At 43.8% G+C, this 23,814-nt stretch overlaps 1 protein-coding gene across 1 annotated transcript in view; it reads left to right on the top strand.

Annotated features, from left to right (window-relative positions):
* The window catches only part of LPA (lipoprotein(a)), a 261,628-nt gene that overhangs the window by 62,379 nt on the left and 175,435 nt on the right, over positions 1–23,814 (top strand). The window contains 8 exon segments of the mRNA XM_063725300.1: positions 3,390–3,571; positions 4,804–4,963; positions 8,937–9,118; positions 10,351–10,510; positions 14,490–14,671; positions 15,904–16,063; positions 20,034–20,215; positions 21,448–21,607. Of these exon segments, the coding sequence (XP_063581370.1) occupies positions 3,390–3,571; positions 4,804–4,963; positions 8,937–9,118; positions 10,351–10,510; positions 14,490–14,671; positions 15,904–16,063; positions 20,034–20,215; positions 21,448–21,607 (1,368 nt within the window).

Raw genomic sequence — 23,814 nt, 5'->3', positions numbered from 1 at the left:
AAGTAAAAGGGATGTGTAGATGGACAGAACCCCAGTCTGACTGCACTCTGGCCAATTTTTTTGGCCATAAGTGACTAGCAAAGACCTGGAAAAACCATTTCTATATGTTGGACAACAGCTGGTAGAGGACCTAGAGCATTGAGAGAGGGGCAGTGTTGAGCTCAACTCCATAGATGCCTTGGCTTTCTTCCTGGTTACCCTTCCTGCACTGCAGAGCAAGGTGGTGGAAACCAAGCAAACTGTAGCCATCTGTCTGAACGGTGGAGAGGGATTGGAGTTTGTGATGACTCTGGTAGTTGAAATTTTCTAGGTCTGCTACAAATAAGGACTGGTTTGTGGAGGAAAGGAGCTCTACAAATATGCATAGAAGTCTCCTCCAGTCCTTGGCTAAACATGACACTGCATGTGCACAGAAAATGGTTCCACAAGAACGTATGGCAAAGAACATTTCCTTAGAAAGAGCATCTGCAAGAGAACAGCAAGCTCAATAAAGAAGACAGAGATCACATAGCACTCTGGGATATTGGAGTTCTTACCAGCTAGACGAGAGAGTCCTCACAGAACACACTGCCAATTCAGTGGAGACCCCAGAACAGCCATAGTTTAAAAGTAGAATTAGCCTATTACTAGAATAAAGGCAGCTGCAGACTAACCCTTGCACAGCTGAAAAGCAAGTGTCCAAGCATGAAATCGGGTTCCAAGTCAATGAAGTGCCTGTGAGAGGAAATCTCAACTCTCTTTAGAAGTAAACAACGAAGTCCACTGGCTGAGCTATGCGGTATCCCCAGAGTGAGTCCTAAATTTAAAATGTGACTACATGTAGAAAAAGCATGTCGTGCGATCCATGACCAGGAAATAAATCAGGCAATACAAACGGGCGCGGGAATGACAGAAATGATTAGAATGGCATGAAAATTTGACATATCACTATGATAACTATTTCAAGTATTTACAAAAAGGTGAATATGGAACAAAACAAATAAAATATCAAAAGAAAGTAACAGTATAGAATAGCCAAATAAAATTAAAGACCTAATATAAAAAGCTATGTCTTCAATGAAAAAATTACTGGATGGCCGCCTGATCAATGTAGACGTTTCCGAAGAAGAAAGTAACCAAAAATCAATTCTACAGAACCAACTACACGCATACACACACACACAACACACCCATACACACACACTCAAATACTCACAAGTTCACACACACACACACACACACACACAACCCTCAAGAAATAGTGGAATAAAAAATCAACTGAAGCTCACAGACATGTTGCAAAATAGGAAAAGATTTCCTGCATGTGGGAAGCAAGTCACAGAAAAGAGAAAGGGAGATAGGGACAGAAACAAATACCGGAATCAAGGCTGGCCGAGAACTTTTCAATTATGAAGAATGTTAACAAAATCTCAAAAACAGGAAACTCAATGTATCAAATAGGGATTTCGAAAAAAAGAAAAAATCCAGTATGATGCAGTTTTGTATTTCACAGTTTGACGTTAAGAAGACGAAGGTATAATAAGAAGAAACTTCTTATGAGAAACCGGGGAAAAACAAGCTGTTTCTTGCTAAGAGAACAGTGATACAAATTGCTAATGCATTCTCGTCAAAAACACTGGAAGCCAGGTACCGGGAATGTTATTAATGTGGTAAACGGGAACAAGAAGAGATCAACCAAGAGTGCTAAATAGCAGTAAAATGCCTTGAAGATCATCCATGTTGCATAAATGTATACCGTGCACTGTCCCCAAAAAGAAAGCGGAAACTGTAAGAATTTGGAATCAGCAGGCTGATGTAACAAGAGAGGTGACCTGAAGGAATGAGGTAGAAGAAGAATAGCACAAGAAGGGAACTTTGTGCAGCCCACGTAATGAAGAACCCAGCAGTTGGCAAATGTACATGTAAATGCAAAATATTTTCTTGACCAAATTTCTATATATTTTTAAATGAGAGTTGACTACTTGAAGCAAAATGATAGCAATATGTTTAATTTTTGCACCTGTAGAAGTAAGAATTTGAACACTTAGCATAAATCATGTAGGGAATAATTGGAAGTGTGCCATTGAAATTTTCTTACCTCATGCACGATGGTATGTAATATTAATGAAAGGTTACTGTGTGGTTTAAAAGGGATATTGCAAATCGTAGAGTAATCGCAAAGTGTTGAACGCTGAGGTGTATTGCATAGTAAGAATATTCCATGTATTCAAAAGAGAGAAGCCAAGGAAGAAAGAAATTTGTCACGAGCTCGGGTTCTTAGTACATCCCGTTGCTCATTGAACCAGCTTCCTGGAATGGAGGGTCTGGGGTTGAGACTAGGACACAAGTGTAGAGTCTCTAGAGAGAGAGTGTTGCATCCCCATGGCCCATGATACACTTCCCATTTTCTCAGGCAGCCACAGGTCATGAATGTGAGGCCACTGAGAGGTTGGAGGAACGTTCTTGGGAGGCATAAGGAAGAGCGAAAGCTTCAAGATCCCCACAGCCCAAACTCCTCAACTGCTTTGCCTCCTAATTCATTGTTCTCTGAATCCTCCATAGCTGTCTGACATCTTCAGATCTCATAGTGTACCCCGCCGTCTTCCTTTATGCCGTGGGTCCCACTGTTCTTTCAACTCATCCCCCTTTCCCTCAGTTCCAGAGTGGCTGCAGCCAGCAGAGGATAGACTGAGAGCAGGAGAGAAGGTCCTGCTCAGGAACACATTCCAGAGATACTGCATCCTGCCTGGGAGCAAGTTTTCTAGGGCAGCTTTGAGAAGTCTTGCAGAAACTTGACCCATGTGATATGGGAATGACAGACAGTAATACTATTTGCACAATGCTTTTCCATGGGAAAGGTAGAGCCTTTTCGCTAGGTTTTGAGTACAGGAGTGTGAAGGTTGACCTGGAAAGCTTATCCTCCTGGATGCCAAGTATTCTCTGAAGAACTACATGTTAGTTGCAACTCGCACATTAGCATATGAAGTCCTACGGAGAGAGATACGGAGAGGTAGACAGATAGAGATACATTTGTATGTGAATAAACAATTCCACAATACAGACATCAAAATCTATACCAGTTATTCCAGAGAGATGGATTGGGCAGAAGGCAGAGGGAGAATACTCTGATCATTTTTTGGCCACATGTATGTACTATCTCAGTGTGTCTAAGAAGCATTTGCGGCTTTAGAGGTTTTTTTTTTTAATAGAATAATCTATTAATTATGAGAACTGTGCAGAGAGGATTGGTGATTGAGAGCCATTTGTGCTTGTGGCAATCATATGGTACTTTTAATGGGAATATTAGAAAGGCACCGGTAATGACCTTGTTGCAGCACCAAGGAGAGGGTGTGGGGAGCCCCTGCATATTGTCCCACCTCTTGTGACGTGTATCGTTTTGGAATTTCCAGTGGCTTGATCAGGAACTACTGCAGGAATCCAGATCCTGTGGCAGCCCCTTATTGTTATACGACGGATCCCAATGTCAGGTGGGAGTACTGCAACCTGACACGATGCTCAGACGCAGAAGGGACTGCCGTCGCGCCTCCGACTGCTACCCCGCTTCCAAGCCTAGAGGCTCCTTCCGAACAAGGTAAGGAGCCTGTGGCCAGACATCTACACGCTTGGACGCTGGGATGAAAAGCCATGGAAATTCCCACTGATGCAGCAGGCTTCGATGGTACAGGGATGCTCGAGCATTGATTGAGTTCTGCCATGTAGCAGGAAGCCTCCGTGCACTCTCTGGGGGAGCCAGCGGAGTGATTTCTGGCGCAACGTGGTTGGGCTGTGTCTTTAGGATGGGCACAAACCCTCCAGGGTGATCAACTTCACAACTCTCCTCATTGCAAACCGGGCTCTCTCAGTGTCCTAGTCAAAATTTTCATTGTATCATGCTGTCGGGTGTGTGACTCTTTCCAAGCCAGTAAGCTTTACCTGGGCTTTCTTCAAGTAGAAAGCATTCAGTGCAATCTTCAGCATTCCAGATTCCCAGAAGTGTGGCTCTGGAGCCTGCCACCCTGGAGAAAGCTACCAGGGCTGCAATAATTCCGTATCGTCCTGGGTCTGTGGAGCAGTGCATGAGCTCCCAATGCTCTAAGGCTCTGCAGCCCTAGGCTTTGAAGGGAGTGATTTCTCAGTGTTCTTAAACGTCTTTCTGATGGCACTTGTACCTGTGAGGGTTCTGGCGAGAAAGAGTAGTAGACTTCTACTTTATTGCAATTCAGGATGCGGGGCACGAGAGGATTCCCTCTTTCCTCCAAAGGAATAAGCTTTTGGCCTGCACACATCCCTGAGCAGCAAAGTGTCTTTGCCTTCAGTCAGATGTATAGGATCGTTTTCTGCCCCATGGCCCGGAAGCCAAAGGCCTTGGCTTTCATGATCAACGGTCTAGGGAAACATGCAAAATGTCCATGTCTGTCCCCACCTCTGCCCCCGACAGCCAATTACCATCGGCAGCCCGCATTACCAAATGCCATGCCCTTTGCTCGCTCCTGCCCCATCTTTCTCATGAACATTCAGTAGAGGTTCCCAGAAAGGTGCTTGCTCGTGAGCACACTTTCCAATGAGAGGGATTCTGATCTGTTCTGTTTCTCTAAGGTGTCAGGTGAAATATTTCCAAGAACTTCCTACGGTTCTAGAATGGTAGGAATCTGTTGCTTTGGTGTTTGTTTGTTGGTTGGTTTTTTCATATCCATCTGCCTATGGATAAGGAAAAGAGAACGGTTGTAATTCTCATAGACTCCTTTCTGGTTGTGTCATAAATGACTTCACATCTTTCCCTGTTCTAAGAGACACTCAGCTTGATTTCTTCTGTTTTCATTTCAGCACCGACTGAGCAAAGGCCTGGAGTGCAGGAGTGCTACCACGGTAATGGACAGAGTTATCGAGGCACATACTTCAAGACTGTCACAGGAAGAACCTGCCAAGCTTGGTCATCTATGACACCACACTCACATAGTCGGACCCCAGAAAACTACCCAAATGGGTATGTCTTTGTTCTTTACCATAAGAGAAGAAAGGGCCAACAGAAGATTCTTTTGGAAGAGACATGCTTCAAGATGAGTTCTCCGAACTCAACTTGTGTCAGATGCAGTTGGTGTAGCAAAATGTCTCAGGATGATTGCCTTAGAGCTAAGGGTCTGAGAGAAGAGAAATGTGAAGCTGCCTCTCCTTCCTCGTAGTTTTCTGGAGCAGAAGGGAAATCTGGAGGCGAGGACATCACATTAAGAAAACAGTCAGAATGACAAATGACCAAACACTTAGATTAGCCTTCCACAACACCTACCAAGGGTCAATGAAGACTTTCCAATTGGAATTGTGTTATTCTGACTACCAGTTCCTGAAGGGAAGGTTGTGTATGCCTTTTCTGTCTGGGCATATGAGGAAAGAATGTGTGCATATTTATGGAGAGGTGAATCTATCTCTTTCTAGATCTACATATATTCCAATGGGTAGAAAAACACTCGGTCCTAAGTACCAGTGGCCTGAAGGGATACGGGTTCCCAGGGAGAGAAAAGCAAAGGCAAAAAGGCAGATGAGAGTCAGCAAAGAGAGGGATGCTGAAAAGTAAAAGGGATGTGTAGATGGACAGAACCCCAGTCTGACTGCACTCTGGCCAATTTTTTTGGCCATAAGTGACTAGCAAAGACCTGGAAAAACCATTTCTACATGTTGGACAACAGCTGGTAGAGGACCTAGAGCATTGAGAGAGGGGCAGTGTTGAGCTCAACTCCATAGATGCCTTGGCTTTCTTCCTGGTTACCCTTCCTGCACTGCAGAGCAAGGTGGTGGAAACCAAGCAAACTGTAGCCATCTGTCTGAACGGTGGAGAGGGATTGGAGTTTGTGATGACTCTGGTAGTTGAAATTTTCTAGGTCTGCTACAAATAAGGACTGGTTTGTGGAGGAAAGGAGCTCTACAAATATGCATAGAAGTCTCCTCCAGTCCTTGGCTAAACATGACACTGCATGTGCACAGAAAATGGTTCCACAAGAACGTATGGCAAAGAACATTTCCTTAGAAAGAGCATCTGCAAGAGAAGAGCAAGCTCAATAAAGAAGACAGAGATCACATAGCACTCTGGGATATTGGAGTTCTTACCAGCTAGACGAGAGAGTCCTCACAGAACACACTGCCAATTCAGTGGAGACCCCAGAACAGCCATAGTTTAAAAGTAGAATTAGCCTATTACTAGAATAAAGGCAGCTGCAGACTAACCCTTGCACAGCTGAAAAGCAAGTGTCCAAGCATGAAATCGGGTTCCAAGTCAATGAAGTGCCTGTGAGAGGAAATCTCAACTCTCTTTAGAAGTAAACAACGAAGTCCACTGGCTGAGCTATGCGGTATCCCCAGAGTGAGTCCTAAATTTAAAATGTGACTACATGTAGAAAAAGCATGTCGTGCGATCCATGACCAGGAAATAAATCAGGCAATACAAACGGGCGCGGGAATGACAGAAATGATTAGAATGGCATGAAAATTTGACATATCACTATGATAACTATTTCAAGTATTTACAAAAAGGTGAATATGGAACAAAACAAATAAAATATCAAAAGAAAGTAACAGTATAGAATAGCCAAATAAAATTAAAGACCTAATATAAAAAGCTATGTCTTCAATGAAAAAATTACTGGATGGCCGCCTGATCAATGTAGACGTTTCCGAAGAAGAAAGTAACCAAAAATCAATTCTACAGAACCAACTACACGCATACACACACACACAACACACCCATACACACACACTCAAATACTCACAAGTTCACACACACACACACACACACACACACACAACCCTCAAGAAATAGTGGAATAAAAAATCAACTGAAGCTCACAGACATGTTGCAAAATAGGAAAAGATTTCCTGCATGTGGGAAGCAAGTCACAGAAAAGAGAAAGGGAGATAGGGACAGAAACAAATACCGGAATCAAGGCTGGCCGAGAACTTTTCAATTATGAAGAATGTTAACAAAATCTCAAAAACAGGAAACTCAATGTATCAAATAGGGATTTCGAAAAAAAGAAAAAATCCAGTATGATGCAGTTTTGTATTTCACAGTTTGACGTTAAGAAGACGAAGGTATAATAAGAAGAAACTTCTTATGAGAAACCGGGGAAAAACAAGCTGTTTCTTGCTAAGAGAACAGTGATACAAATTGCTAATGCATTCTCGTCAAAAACACTGGAAGCCAGGTACCGGGAATGTTATTAATGTGGTAAACAGGAACAAGAAGAGATCAACCAAGAATGCTAAATAGCAGTAAAATGCCTTGAAGATCATCCATGTTGCATAAATGTATACCGTGCACTGTCCCCAAAAAGAAAGCGGAAACTGTAAGAATTTGGAATCAGCAGGCTGATGTAACAAGAGAGGTGACCTGAAGGAATGAGGTAGAAGAAGAATAGCACAAGAAGGGAACTTTGTGCAGCCCACGTAATGAAGAACCCAGCAGTTGGCAAATGTACATGTAAATGCAAAATATTTTCTTGACCAAATTTCTATATATTTTTAAATGAGAGTTGACTACTTGAAGCAAAATGATAGCAATATGTTTAATTTTTTCACCTGTAGAAGTAAGAATTTGAACACTTAGCATAAATCATGTAGGGAATAATTGGAAGTGTGCCATTGAAATTTTCTTACCTCATGCACGATGGTATGTAATATTAATGAAAGGTTACTGTGTGGTTTAAAAGGGATATTGCAAATCGTAGAGTAATCGCAAAGTGTTGAACGCTGAGGTGTATTGCATAGTAAGAATATTCCATGTATTCAAAAGAGAGAAGCCAAGGAAGAAAGAAATTTGTCACGAGCTCGGGTTCTTAGTACATCCCGTTGCTCATTGAACCAGCTTCCTGGAATGGAGGGTCTGGGGTTGAGACTAGGACACAAGTGTAGAGTCTCTAGAGAGAGAGTGTTGCATCCCCATGGCCCATGATACACTTCCCATTTTCTCAGGCAGCCACAGGTCATGAATGTGAGGCCACTGAGAGGTTGGAGGAACGTTCTTGGGAGGCATAAGGAAGAGCGAAAGCTTCAAGATCCCCACAGCCCAAACTCCTCAACTGCTTTGCCTCCTAATTCATTGTTCTCTGAATCCTCCATAGCTGTCTGACATCTTCAGATCTCATAGTGTACCCCGCCGTCTTCCTTTATGCCGTGGGTCCCACTGTTCTTTCAACTCATCCCCCTTTCCCTCAGTTCCAGAGTGGCTGCAGCCAGCAGAGGATAGACTGAGAGCAGGAGAGAAGGTCCTGCTCAGGAACACATTCCAGAGATACTGCATCCTGCCTGGGAGCAAGTTTTCTAGGGCAGCTTTGAGAAGTCTTGCAGAAACTTGACCCATGTGATATGGGAGTGACAGACAGTAATACTATTTGCACAATGCTTTTCCATGGGAAAGGTAGAGCCTTTTCGCTAGGTTTTGAGTACAGGAGTGTGAAGGTCGACCTGGAAAGCTTATCCTCCTGGATGCCAAGTATTCTCTGAAGAACTACATGTTAGTTGCAACTCGCACATTAGCATATGAAGTCCTACGGAGAGAGATACGGAGAGGTAGACAGATAGAGATACATTTGTATGTGAATAAACAATTCCACAATACAGACATCAAAATCTATACCAGTTATTCCAGAGAGATGGATTGGGCAGAAGGCAGAGGGAGAATACTCTGATCATTTTTTGGCCACATGTATGTACTATCTCAGTGTGTCTAAGAAGCATTTGCGGCTTTAGAGGTTTTTTTTTTTTAATAGAATAATCTATTAATTATGAGAACTGTGCAGAGAGGATTGGTGATTGAGAGCCATTTGTGCTTGTGGCAATCATATGGTACTTTTAATGGGAATATTAGAAAGGCACCGGTAATGACCTTGTTGCAGCACCAAAGAGAGGGTGTGGGGAGCCCCTGCATATTGTCCCACCTCTTGTGACGTGTATCGTTTTGGAATTTCCAGTGGCTTGATCAGGAACTACTGCAGGAATCCAGATCCTGTGGCAGCCCCTTATTGTTATACGACGGATCCCAATGTCAGGTGGGAGTACTGCAACCTGACACGATGCTCAGACGCAGAAGGGACTGCCGTCGCGCCTCCGACTGCTACCCCGCTTCCAAGCCTAGAGGCTCCTTCCGAACAAGGTAAGGAGCCTGTGGCCAGACATCTACACGCTTGGACGCTGGGATGAAAAGCCATGGAAATTCCCACTGATGCAGCAGGCTTCGATGGTACACGGATGCTCGAGCATTGATTGAGTTCTGCCATGTAGCAGGAAGCCTCCGTGCACTCTCTGGGGGAGCCAGCGGAGTGATTTCTGGCGCAACGTGGTTGGGCTGTGTCTTTAGGATGGGCACAAACCCTCCAGGGTGATCAACTTCACAACTCTCCTCATTGCAAACCGGGCTCTCTCAGTGTCCTAGTCAAAATTTTCATTGTATCATGCTGTCGGGTGTGTGACTCTTTCCAAGCCAGTAAGCTTTACCTGGGCTTTCTTCAAGTAGAAAGCATTCAGTGCAATCTTCAGCATTCCAGATTCCCAGAAGTGTGGCTCTGGAGCCTGCCACCCTGGAGAAAGCCACCAGGGCTGCAATAATTCCGTATCGTCCTGGGGCTGTGGAGCAGTGCATGAGCTCCCAATGCTCTAAGGCTCTGCAGCCCTAGGCTTTGAAGGGAGTGATTTCTCAGTGTTCTTAAACGTCTTTCTGATGGCACTTGTACCTGTGAGGGTTCTGGCGAGAAAGAGTAGTAGACTTCTACTTTATTGCAATTCAGGATGCGGGGCACGAGAGGATTCCCTCTTTCCTCCAAAGGAATAAGCTTTTGGCCTGCACACATCCCTGAGCAGCAAAGTGTCTTTGCCTTCAGTCAGATGTATAGGATCGTTTTCTGCCCCATGGCCCGGAAGCCAAAGGCCTTGGCTTTCATGATCAACGGTCTAGGGAAACATGCAAAATGTCCATGTCTGTCCCCACCTCTGCCCCCGACAGCCAATTACCATCTGCAGCCCGCATTACCAAATGCCATGCCCTTTGCTCGCTCCTGCCCCATCTTTCTCATGAACATTCAGTAGAGATTCCCAGAAAGGTGCTTGCTCGTGAGCACACTTTCCAATGAGAGGGATTCTGATCTGTTCTGTTTCTCTAAGGTGTCAGGTGAAATATTTCCAAGAACTTCCTACGGTTCTAGAATGGTAGGAATCTGTTGCTTTGGTGTTTGTTTGTTGGTTGGTTTTTTCATATCCATCTGCCTATGGATAAGGAAAAGAGAACGGTTGTAATTCTCATAGACTCCTTTCTGGTTGTGTCATAAATGACTTCACATCTTTCCCTGTTCTAAGAGACACTCAGCTTGATTTCTTCTGTTTTCATTTCAGCACCGACTGAGCAAAGGCCTGGAGTGCAGGAGTGCTACCACGGTAATGGACAGAGTTATCGAGGCACATACTTCAAGACTGTCACAGGAAGAACCTGCCAAGCTTGGTCATCTATGACACCACACTCACATAGTCGGACCCCAGAAAACTACCCAAATGGGTATGTCTTTGTTCTTTACCGTAAGAGAAGAAAGGGCCAACTGAAGATTCTGTTGGAAGAGACATGCTTCAAGATGAGTTCTCCGAACTCAACTTGTGTCAGATGCAGTTGGTGTAGCAAAATGTCTCAGGATGATTGCCTTAGAGCTAAGGGTCTGAGAGAAGAGAAATGTGAAGCTGCCTCTCCTTCCTCGTAGTTTTCTGGAGCAGAAGGGAAATCTGGAGGCGAGGACATCACATTAAGAAAACAGTCAGAATGACAAATGACCAAACACTTAGATTAGCCTTCCACAACACCTACCAAGGGTCAATGAAGAATTTCCAATTGGAATTGTGTTATTCTGACTACCAGTTCCTGAAGGGAAGGTTGTGTATGCCTTTTCTGTCTGGGCATATGAGGAAAGAATGTGTGCATATTTATGGAGAGGTGAATCTATCTCTTTCTAGATCTACATATATTCCAATGGGTAGAAGAACACTCGGTCCTAAGTACCAGTGGCCTGAAGGGATATGGGTTCCCAGGGAGAGAAAAGCAAAGGCAAAAAGGCAGATGAGAGTCAGCAAAGAGAGGGATGCTGAAAAGTAAAAGGGTTGTGTAGATGGACAGAACCCCAGTCTGACTGCACTCTGGCCAATTTTTTTGGCCATAAGTGACTAGCAAAGACCTGGAAAAACCATTTCTACATGTTGGACAACAGCTGGTAGAGGACCTAGAGCATTGAGAGAGGGGCAGTGTTGAGCTCAACTCCATAGATGCCTTGGCTTTCTTCCTGGTTACCCTTCCTGCACTGCAGAGCAAGGTGGTGGAAACCAAGCAAACTGTAGCCATCTGTCTGAACGGTGGAGAGGGATTGGAGTTTGTGATGACTCTGGTAGTTGAAATTTTCTAGGTCTGCTACAAATAAGGACTGGTTTGTGGAGGAAAGGAGCTCTACAAATATGCATAGAAGTCTCCTCCAGTCCTTGGCTAAACATGACACTGCATGTGCACAGAAAATGGTTCCACAAGAACGTATGGCAAAGAACATTTCCTTAGAAAGAGCATCTGCAAGAGAAGAGCAAGCTCAATAAAGAAGACAGAGATCACATAGCACTCTGGGATATTGGAGTTCTTACCAGCTAGACGAGAGAGTCCTCACAGAACACACTGCCAATTCAGTGGAGACCCCAGAACAGCCATAGTTTAAAAGTAGAATTAGCCTATTACTAGAATAAAGGCAGCTGCAGACTAACCCTTGCACAGCTGAAAAGCAAGTGTCCAAGCATGAAATCGGGTTCCAAGTCAATGAAGTGCCTGTGAGAGGAAATCTCAACTCTCTTTAGAAGTAAACAACGAAGTCCACTGGCTGAGCTATGCGGTATCCCCAGAGTGAGTCCTAAATTTAAAATGTGACTACATGTAGAAAAAGCATGTCGTGCGATCCATGACCAGGAAATAAATCAGGCAATACAAACGGGCGCGGGAATGACAGAAATGATTAGAATGGCATGAAAATTTGACATATCACTATGATAACTATTTCAAGTATTTACAAAAAGGTGAATATGGAACAAAACAAATAAAATATCAAAAGAAAGTAACAGTATAGAATAGCCAAATAAAATTAAAGACCTAATATAAAAAGCTATGTCTTCAATGAAAAAATTACTGGATGGCCGCCTGATCAATGTAGACGTTTCCGAAGAAGAAAGTAACCAAAAATCAATTCTACAGAACCAACTACACGCATACACACACACACAACACACCCATACACACACACTCAAATACTCACAAGTTCACACACACACACACACACACACACACACACACACAACCCTCAAGAAATAGTGGAATAAAAAATCAACTGAAGCTCACAGACATGTTGCAAAATAGGAAAAGATTTCCTGCATGTGGGAAGCAAGTCACAGAAAAGAGAAAGGGAGATAGGGACAGAAACAAATACCGGAATCAAGGCTGGCCGAGAACTTTTCAATTATGAAGAATGTTAACAAAATCTCAAAAACAGGAAACTCAATGTATCAAATAGGGATTTCGAAAAAAAGAAAAAATCCAGTATGATGCAGTTTTGTATTTCACAGTTTGACGTTAAGAAGACGAAGGTATAATAAGAAGAAACTTCTTATGAGAAACCGGGGAAAAACAAGCTGTTTCTTGCTAAGAGAACAGTGATACAAATTGCTAATGCATTCTCGTCAAAAACACTGGAAGCCAGGTACCGGGAATGTTATTAATGTGGTAAACAGGAACAAGAAGAGATCAACCAAGAATGCTAAATAGCAGTAAAATGCCTTGAAGATCATCCATGTTGCATAAATGTATACCGTGCACTGTCCCCAAAAAGAAAGCGGAAACTGTAAGAATTTGGAATCAGCAGGCTGATGTAACAAGAGAGGTGACCTGAAGGAATGAGGTAGAAGAAGAATAGCACAAGAAGGGAACTTTGTGCAGCCCACGTAATGAAGAACCCAGCAGTTGGCAAATGTACATGTAAATGCAAAATATTTTCTTGACCAAATTTCTATATATTTTTAAATGAGAGTTGACTACTTGAAGCAAAATGATAGCAATATGTTTAATTTTTGCACCTGTAGAAGTAAGAATTTGAACACTTAGCATAAATCATGTAGGGAATAATTGGAAGTGTGCCATTGAAACTTTCTTACCTCATGCACGATGGTATGTAATATTAATGAAAGGTTACTGTGTGGTTTAAAAGGGATATTGCAAATCGTAGAGTAATCGCAAAGTGTTGAACGCTGAGGTGTATTGCATAGTAAGAATATTCCATGTATTCAAAAGAGAGAAGCCAAGGAAGAAAGAAATTTGTCACGAGCTCGGGTTCTTAGTACATCCCGTTGCTCATTGAACCAGCTTCCTGGAATGGAGGGTCTGGGGTTGAGACTAGGACACAAGTGTAGAGTCTCTAGAGAGAGAGTGTTGCATCCCCATGGCCCATGATACACTTCCCATTTTCTCAGGCAGCCACAGGTCATGAATGTGAGGCCACTGAGAGGTTGGAGGAACGTTCTTGGGAGGCATAAGGAAGAGCGAAAGCTTCAAGATCCCCACAGCCCAAACTCCTCAACTGCTTTGCCTCCTAATTCATTGTTCTCTGAATCCTCCATAGCTGTCTGACATCTTCAGATCTCATAGTGTACCCCGCCGTCTTCCTTTATGCCGTGGGTCCCACTGTTCTTTCAATTCATCCCCCTTTCCCTCAGTTCCAGAGTGGCTGCAGCCAGCAGAGGATAGACTGAGAGCAGGAGAGAAGGTCCTGCTCAGGAACACATTCCAGAGATACTGCATCCTGCCTGGGAGCAAGTTTTCTAGGGCAGCTTTGAGAAGTCTTGCAGAAACTTGACCCATGTGATATGGGAATGACAGACAGTAATACTATTTGCACAATGCTTTTCCATGGGAAAGGTAGAGCCTTTTCGCTAGGTTTTGAGTACAGGAGTGTGAAGGTTGACCTGGAAAGCTTATCCTCCTGGATGCCAAGTATTCTCTGAAGAACTACATGTTAGTTGCAACTCGCACATTAGCATATGAAGTCCTACGGAGAGAGATACGGAGAGGTAGACAGATAGAGATACATTTGTATGTGAATAAACAATTCCACAATACAGACATCAAAATCTATACCAGTTATTCCAGAGAGATGGATTGGGCAGAAGGCAGAGGGAGAATACTCTGATCATTTTTTGGCCACATGTATGTACTATCTCAGTGTGTCTAAGAAGCATTTGCGGCTTTAGAGGTTTTTTTTTTTTAATAGAATAATCTATTAATTATGAGAACTGTGCAGAGAGGATTGGTGATTGAGAGCCATTTGTGCTTGTGGCAATCATATGGTACTTTTAATGGGAATATTAGAAAGGCACCGGTAATGACCTTGTTGCAGCACCAAGGAGAGGGTGTGGGGAGCCCCTGCATATTGTCCCACCTCTTGTGACGTGTATCGTTTTGGAATTTCCAGTGGCTTGATCAGGAACTACTGCAGGAATCCAGATCCTGTGGCAGCCCCTTATTGTTATACGACGGATCCCAATGTCAGGTGGGAGTACTGCAACCTGACACGATGCTCAGACGCAGAAGGGACTGCCGTCGCGCCTCCGACTGCTACCCCGCTTCCAAGCCTAGAGGCTCCTTCCGAACAAGGTAAGGAGCCTGTGGCCAGACATCTACACGCTTGGACGCTGGGATGAAAAGCCATGGAAATTCCCACTGATGCAGCAGGCTTCGATGGTACACGGATGCTCGAGCATTGATTGAGTTCTGCCATGTAGCAGGAAGCCTCCGTGCACTCTCTGGGGGAGCCAGCGGAGTGATTTCTGGCGCAACGTGGTTGGGCTGTGTCTTTAGGATGGGCACAAACCCTCCAGGGTGATCAACTTCACAACTCTCCTCATTGCAAACCGGGCTCTCTCAGTGTCCTAGTCAAAATTTTCATTGTATCATGCTGTCGGGTGTGTGACTCTTTCCAAGCCAGTAAGCTTTACCTGGGCTTTCTTCAAGTAGAAAGCATTCAGTGCAATCTTCAGCATTCCAGATTCCCAGAAGTGTGGCTCTGGAGCCTGCCACCCTGGAGAAAGCCACCAGGGCTGCAATAATTCCGCATCGTCCTGGGTCTGTGGAGCAGTGCATGAGCTCCCAATGCTCTAAGGCTCTGCAGCCCTAGGCTTTGAAGGGAGTGATTTCTCAGTGTTCTTAAACGTCTTTCTGATGGCACTTGTACCTGTGAGGGTTCTGGAGAGAAAGAGTAGTAGACTTCTACTTTATTGCAATTCAGGATGCGGGGCACGAGAGGATTCCCTCTTTCCTCCAAAGGAATAAGCTTTTGGCCTGCACACATCCCTGAGCAGCAAAGTGTCTTTGCCTTCAGTCAGATGTATAGGACCGTTTTCTGCCCCATGGCCCGGAAGCCAAAGGCCTTGGCTTTCATGATCAACGGTCTAGGGAAACATGCAAAATGTCCATGTCTGTCCCCACCTCTGCCCCCGACAGCCAATTACCATCTGCAGCCCGCATTACCAAATGCCATGCCCTTTGCTCGCTCCTGCCCCATCTTTCTCATGAACATTCAGTAGAGGTTCCCAGAAAGGTGCTTGCTCGTGAGCACACTTTCCAATGAGAGGGATTCTGATCTGTTCTGTTTCTCTAAGGTGTCAGGTGAAATATTTCCAAGAAGTTCCTACGGTTCTAGAATGGTAGGAATCTGTTGCTTTGGTGTTTGTTTGTTGGTTGGTTTTTTCATATCCATCTGCCTATGGATAAGGAAAAGAGAACGGTTGTAATTCTCATAGACTCCTTTCTGGTTGTGTCATAAATGACTTCACATCTTTCCCTGTTCTAAGAGACACTCAGCTTGATTTCTTCTGTTTTCATTTCAGCACCGACTGAGCAAAGGCCTGGAGTGCAGGAGTGCTACCACGGTAATGGACAGAGTTATCGAGGCACATACTTCAAGACTGTCACAGGAAGAACCTGCCAAGCTTGGTCATCTATGACACCACACTCACATAGTCGGACCCCAGAAAACTACCCAAATGGGTATGTCTTTGTTCTTTACCGTAAGAGAAGAAAGGGCCAACTGAAGATTCTGTTGGAAGAGACATGCTTCAAGATGAGTTCTCCGAACTCAACTTGTGTCAGATGCAGTTGGTGTAGCAAAATGTCTCAGGATGATTGCCTTAGAGCTAAGGGTCTGAGAGAAGAGAAATGTGAAGCTGCCTCTCCTTCCTCGTAGTTTTCTGGAGCAGAAGGGAAATCTGGAGGCGAGGACATCACATTAAGAAAACAGTCAGAATGACAAATGACCAAACACTTAGATTAGCCTTCCACAACACCTACCAAGGGTCAATGAAGACTTTCCAATTGGAATTGTGTTATTCTGACTACCAGTTCCTGAAGGGAAGGTTGTGTATGCCTTTTCTGTCTGGGCATATGAGGAAAGAATGTGTGCATATTTATGGAGAGGTGAATCTATCTCTTTCTAGATCTACATATATTCCAATGGGTAGAAAAACACTCGGTCCTAAGTACCAGTGGCCTGAAGGGATATGGGTTCCCAGGGAGAGAAAAGCAAAGGCAAAAAGGCAGATGAGAGTCAGCAAAGAGAGGGATGCTGAAAAGTAAAAGGGATGTGTAGATGGACAGAACCCCAGTCTGACTGCACTCTGGCCAATTTTTTTGGCCATAAGTGACTAGCAAAGACCTGGAAAAACCATTTCTACATGTTGGACAACAGCTGGTAGAGGACCTAGAGCATTGAGAGAGGGGCAGTGTTGAGCTCAACTCCATAGATGCCTTGGCTTTCTTCCTGGTTACCCTTCCTGCACTGCAGAGCAAGGTGGTGGAAACCAAGCAAACTGTAGCCATCTGTCTGAACGGTGGAGAGGGATTGGAGTTTGTGATGACTCTGGTAGTTGAAATTTTCTAGGTCTGCTACAAATAAGGACTGGTTTGTGGAGGAAAGGAGCTCTACAAATATGCATAGAAGTCTCCTCCAGTCCTTGGCTAAACATGACACTGCATGTGCACAGAAAATGGTTCCACAAGAACGTATGGCAAAGAACATTTCCTTAGAAAGAGCATCTGCAAGAGAAGAGCAAGCTCAATAAAGAAGACAGAGATCACATAGCACTCTGGGATATTGGAGTTCTTACCAGCTAGACGAGAGAGTCCTCACAGAACACACTGCCAATTCAGTGGAGACCCCAGAACAGCCATAGTTTAAAAGTAGAATTAGCCTATTACTAGAATAAAGGCAGCTGCAGACTAACCCTTGCACAGCTGAAAAGCAAGTGTCCAAGCATGAAATCGGGTTCCAAGTCAATGAAGTGCCTGTGAGAGGAAATCTCAACTCTCTTTAGAAGTAAACAACGAAGTCCACTGGCTGAGCTATGCGGTATCCCCAGAGTGAGTCCTAAATTTAAAATGTGACTACATGTAGAAAAAGCATGTCGTGCGATCCATGACCAGGAAATAAATCAGGCAATACAAACGGGCGCGGGAATGACAGAAATGATTAGAATGGCATGAAAATTTGACATATCACTATGATAACTATTTCAAGTATTTACAAAAAGGTGAATATGGAACAAAACAAATAAAATATCAAAAGAAAGTAACAGTATAGAATAGCCAAATAAAATTAAAGACCTAATATAAAAAGCTATGTCTTCAATGAAAAAATTACTGGATGGCCGCCTGATCAATGTAGACGTTTCCGAAGAAGAAAGTAACCAAAAATCAATTCTACAGAACCAACTACACGCATACACACACACACAACACACCCATACACACACACTCAAATACTCACAAGTTCACACACACACACATACACACACACACAGCCCTCAAGAAATAGTGGAATAAAAAATCAACTGAAGCTCACAGACATGTTGCAAAATAGGAAAAGATTTCCTGCATGTGGGAAGCAAGTCACAGAAAAGAGAAAGGGAGATAGGGACAGAAACAAATACCGGAATCAAGGCTGGCCGAGAACTTTTCAATTATGAAGAATGTTAACAAAATCTCAAAAACAGGAAACTCAATGTATCAAATAGGGATTTCGAAAAAAAGAAAAAATCCAGTATGATGCAGTTTTGTATTTCACAGTTTGACGTTAAGAAGACGAAGGTATAATAAGAAGAAACTTCTTATGAGAAACCGGGGAAAAACAAGCTGTTTCTTGCTAAGAGAACAGTGATACAAATTGCTAATGCATTCTCGTCAAAAACACTGGAAGCCAGGTACCGGGAATGTTATTAATGTGGTAAACAGGAACAAGAAGAGATCAACCAAGAATGCTAAATAGCAGTAAAATGCCTTGAAGATCATCCATGTTGCATAAATGTATACCGTGCACTGTCCCCAAAAAGAAAGCGGAAACTGTAAGAATTTGGAATCAGCAGGCTGATGTAACAAGAGAGGTGACCTGAAGGAATGAGGTAGAAGAAGAATAGCACAAGAAGGGAACTTTGTGCAGCCCACGTAATGAAGAACCCAGCAGTTGGCAAATGTACATGTAAATGCAAAATATTTTCTTGACCAAATTTCTATATATTTTTAAATGAGAGTTGACTACTTGAAGCAAAATGATAGCAATATGTTTAATTTTTGCACCTGTAGAAGTAAGAATTTGAACACTTAGCATAAATCATGTAGGGAATAATTGGAAGTGTGCCATTGAAACTTTCTTACCTCATGCACGATGGTATGTAATATTAATGAAAGGTGACTGTGTGGTTTAAAAGGGATATTGCAAATCGTAGAGTAATCGCAAAGTGTTGAACGCTGAGGTGTATTGCATAGTAAGAATATTCCATGTATTCAAAAGAGAGAAGCCAAGGAAGAAAGAAATTTGTCACGAGCTCGGGTTCTTAGTACATCCCGTTGCTCATTGAACCAGCTTCCTGGAATGGAGGGTCTGGGGTTGAGACTAGGACACAAGTGTAGAGTCTCTAGAGAGAGAGTGTTGCATCCCCATGGCCCATGATACACTTCCCATTTTCTCAGGCAGCCACAGGTCATGAATGTGAGGCCACTGAGAGGTTGGAGGAACGTTCTTGGGAGGCATAAGGAAGAGCGAAAGCTTCAAGATCCCCACAGCCCAAACTCCTCAACTGCTTTGCCTCCTAATTCATTGTTCTCTGAATCCTCCATAGCTGTCTGACATCTTCAGATCTCATAGTGTACCCCGCCGTCTTCCTTTATGCCGTGGGTCCCACTGTTCTTTCAACTCATCCCCCTTTCCCTCAGTTCCAGAGTGGCTGCAGCCAGCAGAGGATAGACTGAGAGCAGGAGAGAAGGTCCTGCTCAGGAACACATTCCAGAGATACTGCATCCTGCCTGGGAGCAAGTTTTCTAGGGCAGCTTTGAGAAGTCTTGCAGAAACTTGACCCATGTGATATGGGAATGACAGACAGTAATACTATTTGCACAATGCTTTTCCATGGGAAAGGTAGAGCCTTTTCGCTAGGTTTTGAGTACAGGAGTGTGAAGGTTGACCTGGAAAGCTTATCCTCCTGGATGCCAAGTATTCTCTGAAGAACTACATGTTAGTTGCAACTCGCACATTAGCATATGAAGTCCTACGGAGAGAGATACGGAGAGGTAGACAGATAGAGATACATTTGTATGTGAATAAACAATTCCACAATACAGACATCAAAATCTATACCAGTTATTCCAGAGAGATGGATTGGGCAGAAGGCAGAGGGAGAATACTCTGATCATTTTTTGGCCACATGTATGTACTATCTCAGTGTGTCTAAGAAGCATTTGCGGCTTTAGAGGTTTTTTTTTTTAATAGAATAATCTATTAATTATGAGAACTGTGCAGAGAGGATTGGTGATTGAGAGCCATTTGTGCTTGTGGCAATCATATGGTACTTTTAATGGGAATATTAGAAAGGCACCGGTAATGACCTTGTTGCAGCACCAAGGAGAGGGTGTGGGGAGCCCCTGCATATTGTCCCACCTCTTGTGACGTGTATCGTTTTGGAATTTCCAGTGGCTTGATCAGGAACTACTGCAGGAATCCAGATCCTGTGGCAGCCCCTTATTGTTATACGACGGATCCCAATGTCAGGTGGGAGTACTGCAACCTGACACGATGCTCAGACGCAGAAGGGACTGCCGTCGCGCCTCCGACTGCTACCCCGCTTCCAAGCCTAGAGGCTCCTTCCGAACAAGGTAAGGAGCCTGTGGCCAGACATCTACACGCTTGGACGCTGGGATGAAAAGCCATGGAAATTCCCACTGATGCAGCAGGCTTCGATGGTACACGGATGCTCGAGCATTGATTGAGTTCTGCCATGTAGCAGGAAGCCTCCGTGCACTCTCTGGGGGAGCCAGCGGAGTGATTTCTGGCGCAACGTGGTTGGGCTGTGTCTTTAGGATGGGCACAAACCCTCCAGGGTGATCAACTTCACAACTCTCCTCATTGCAAACCGGGCTCTCTCAGTGTCCTAGTCAAAATTTTCATTGTATCATGCTGTCGGGTGTGTGACTCTTTCCAAGCCAGTAAGCTTTACCTGGGCTTTCTTCAAGTAGAAAGCATTCAGTGCAATCTTCAGCATTCCAGATTCCCAGAAGTGTGGCTCTGGAGCCTGCCACCCTGGAGAAAGCCACCAGGGCTGCAATAATTCCGCATCGTCCTGGGTCTGTGGAGCAGTGCATGAGCTCCCAATGCTCTAAGGCTCTGCAGCCCTAGGCTTTGAAGGGAGTGATTTCTCAGTGTTCTTAAACGTCTTTCTGATGGCACTTGTACCTGTGAGGGTTCTGGAGAGAAAGAGTAGTAGACTTCTACTTTATTGCAATTCAGGATGCGGGGCACGAGAGGATTCCCTCTTTCCTCCAAAGGAATAAGCTTTTGGCCTGCACACATCCCTGAGCAGCAAAGTGTCTTTGCCTTCAGTCAGATGTATAGGAGCGTTTTCTGCCCCATGGCCCGGAAGCCAAAGGCCTTGGCTTTCATGATCAACGGTCTAGGGAAACATGCAAAATGTCCATGTCTGTCCCCACCTCTGCCCCCGACAGCCAATTACCATCTGCAGCCCGCATTACCAAATGCCATGCCCTTTGCTCGCTCCTGCCCCATCTTTCTCATGAACATTCAGTAGAGGTTCCCAGAAAGGTGCTTGCTCGTGAGCACACTTTCCAATGAGAGGGATTCTGATCTGTTCTGTTTCTCTAAGGTGTCAGGTGAAATATTTCCAAGAACTTCCTACGGTTCTAGAATGGTAGGAATCTGTTGCTTTGGTGTTTGTTTGTTGGTTGGTTTTTTCATATCCATCTGCCTATGGATAAGGAAAAGAGAACGGTTGTAATTCTCATAGACTCCTTTCTGGTTGTGTCATAAATGACTTCACATCTTTCCCTGTTCTAAGAGACACTCATCATGATTTCTTCTGTTTTCATTTCAGCACCGACTGAGCAAAGGCCTGGAGTGCAGGAGTGCTACCACGGTAATGGACAGAGTTATCGAGGCACATACTTCAAGACTGTCACAGGAAGAACCTGCCAAGCTTGGTCATCTATGACACCACACTCACATAGTCGGACCCCAGAAAACTACCCAAATGGGTATGTCTTTGTTCTTTACCGTAAGAGAAGAAAGGGCCAACTGAAGATTCTGTTGGAAGAGACATGCTTCAAGATGAGTTCTCCGAACTCAACTTGTGTCAGATGCAGTTGGTGTAGCAAAATGTCTCAGGATGATTGCCTTAGAGCTAAGGGTCTGAGAGAAGAGAAATGTGAAGCTGCCTCTCCTTCCTCGTAGTTTTCTGGAGCAGAAGGGAAATCTGGAGGCGAGGACATCACATTAAGAAAACAGTCAGAATGACAAATGACCAAACACTTAGATTAGCCTTCCACAACACCTATCAAGGGTCAATGAAGACTTTCCAATTGGAATTGTGTTATTCTGACTACCAGTTCCTGAAGGGAAGGTTGTGTATGCCTTTTCTGTCTGGGCATATGAGGAAAGAATGTGTGCATATTTATGGAGAGGTGAATCTATCTCTTTCTAGATCTACATATATTCCAATGGGTAGAAGAACACTCGGTCCTAAGTACCAGTGGCCTGAAGGGATATGGGTTCCCAGGGAGAGAAAAGCAAAGGCAAAAAGGCAGATGAGAGTCAGCAAAGAGAGGGATGCTGAAAAGTAAAAGGGATGTGTAGATGGACAGAACCCCAGTCTGACTGCACTCTGGCCAATTTTTTTGGCCATAAGTGACTAGCAAAGACCTGGAAAAACCATTTCTATATGTTGGACAACAGCTGGTAGAGGACCTAGAGCATTGAGAGAGGGGCAGTGTTGAGCTCAACTCCATAGATGCCTTGGCTTTCTTCCTGGTTACCCTTCCTGCACTGCAGAGCAAGGTGGTGGAAACCAAGCAAACTGTAGCCATCTGTCTGAACGGTGGAGAGGGATTGGAGTTTGTGATGACTCTGGTAGTTGAAATTTTCTAGGTCTGCTACAAATAAGGACTGGTTTGTGGAGGAAAGGAGCTCTACAAATATGCATAGAAGTCTCCTCCAGTCCTTGGCTAAACATGACACTGCATGTGCACAGAAAATGGTTCCACAAGAACGTATGGCAAAGAACATTTCCTTAGAAAGAGCATCTGCAAGAGAAGAGCAAGCTCAATAAAGAAGACAGAGATCACATAGCACTCTGGGATATTGGAGTTCTTACCAGCTAGACGAGAGAGTCCTCACAGAACACACTGCCAATTCAGTGGAGACCCCAGAACAGCCATAGTTTAAAAGTAGAATTAGCCTATTACTAGAATAAAGGCAGCTGCAGACTAACCCTTGCACAGCTGAAAAGCAAGTGTCCAAGCATGAAATCGGGTTCCAAGTCAATGAAGTGCCTGTGAGAGGAAATCTCAACTCTCTTTAGAAGTAAACAACGAAGTCCACTGGCTGAGCTATGCGGTATCCCCAGAGTGAGTCCTAAATTTAAAATGTGACTACATGTAGAAAAAGCATGTCGTGCGATCCATGACCAGGAAATAAATCAGGCAATACAAACGGGTGCGGGAATGACAGAAATGATTAGAATGGCATGAAAATTTGACATATCACTATGATAACTATTTCAAGTATTTACAAAAAGGTGAATATGGAACAAAACAAATAAAATATCAAAAGAAAGTAACAGTATAGAATAGCCAAATAAAATTAAAGACCTAATATAAAAAGCTATGTCTTCAATGAAAAAATTACTGGATGGCCGCCTGATCAATGTAGACGTTTCCGAAGAAGAAAGTAACCAAAAATCAATTCTACAGAACCAACTACACGCATACACACACACACAACACACCCATACACACACACTCAAATACTCACAAGTTCACACACACACACACACACACACACACAACCCTCAAGAAATAGTGGAATAAAAAATCAACTGAAGCTCACAGACATGTTGCAAAATAGGAAAAGATTTCCTGCATGTGGGAAGCAAGTCACAGAAAAGAGAAAGGGAGATAGGGACAGAAACAAATACCGGAATCAAGGCTGGCCGAGAACTTTTCAATTATGAAGAATGTTAACAAAATCTCAAAAACAGGAAACTCAATGTATCAAATAGGGATTTCGAAAAAAAGAAAAAATCCAGTATGATGCAGTTTTGTATTTCACAGTTTGACGTTAAGAAGACGAAGGTATAATAAGAAGAAACTTCTTATGAGAAACCGGGGAAAAACAAGCTGTTTCTTGCTAAGAGAACAGTGATACAAATTGCTAATGCATTCTCGTCAAAAACACTGGAAGCCAG

This window comes from Pongo abelii, chromosome 5 (genome assembly GCF_028885655.2).
Source record: "Pongo abelii isolate AG06213 chromosome 5, NHGRI_mPonAbe1-v2.0_pri, whole genome shotgun sequence".
NCBI lineage: Eukaryota > Metazoa > Chordata > Mammalia > Primates > Hominidae > Pongo > Pongo abelii.
This window is presented reverse-complemented; position numbering and strand designations above follow the sequence as displayed.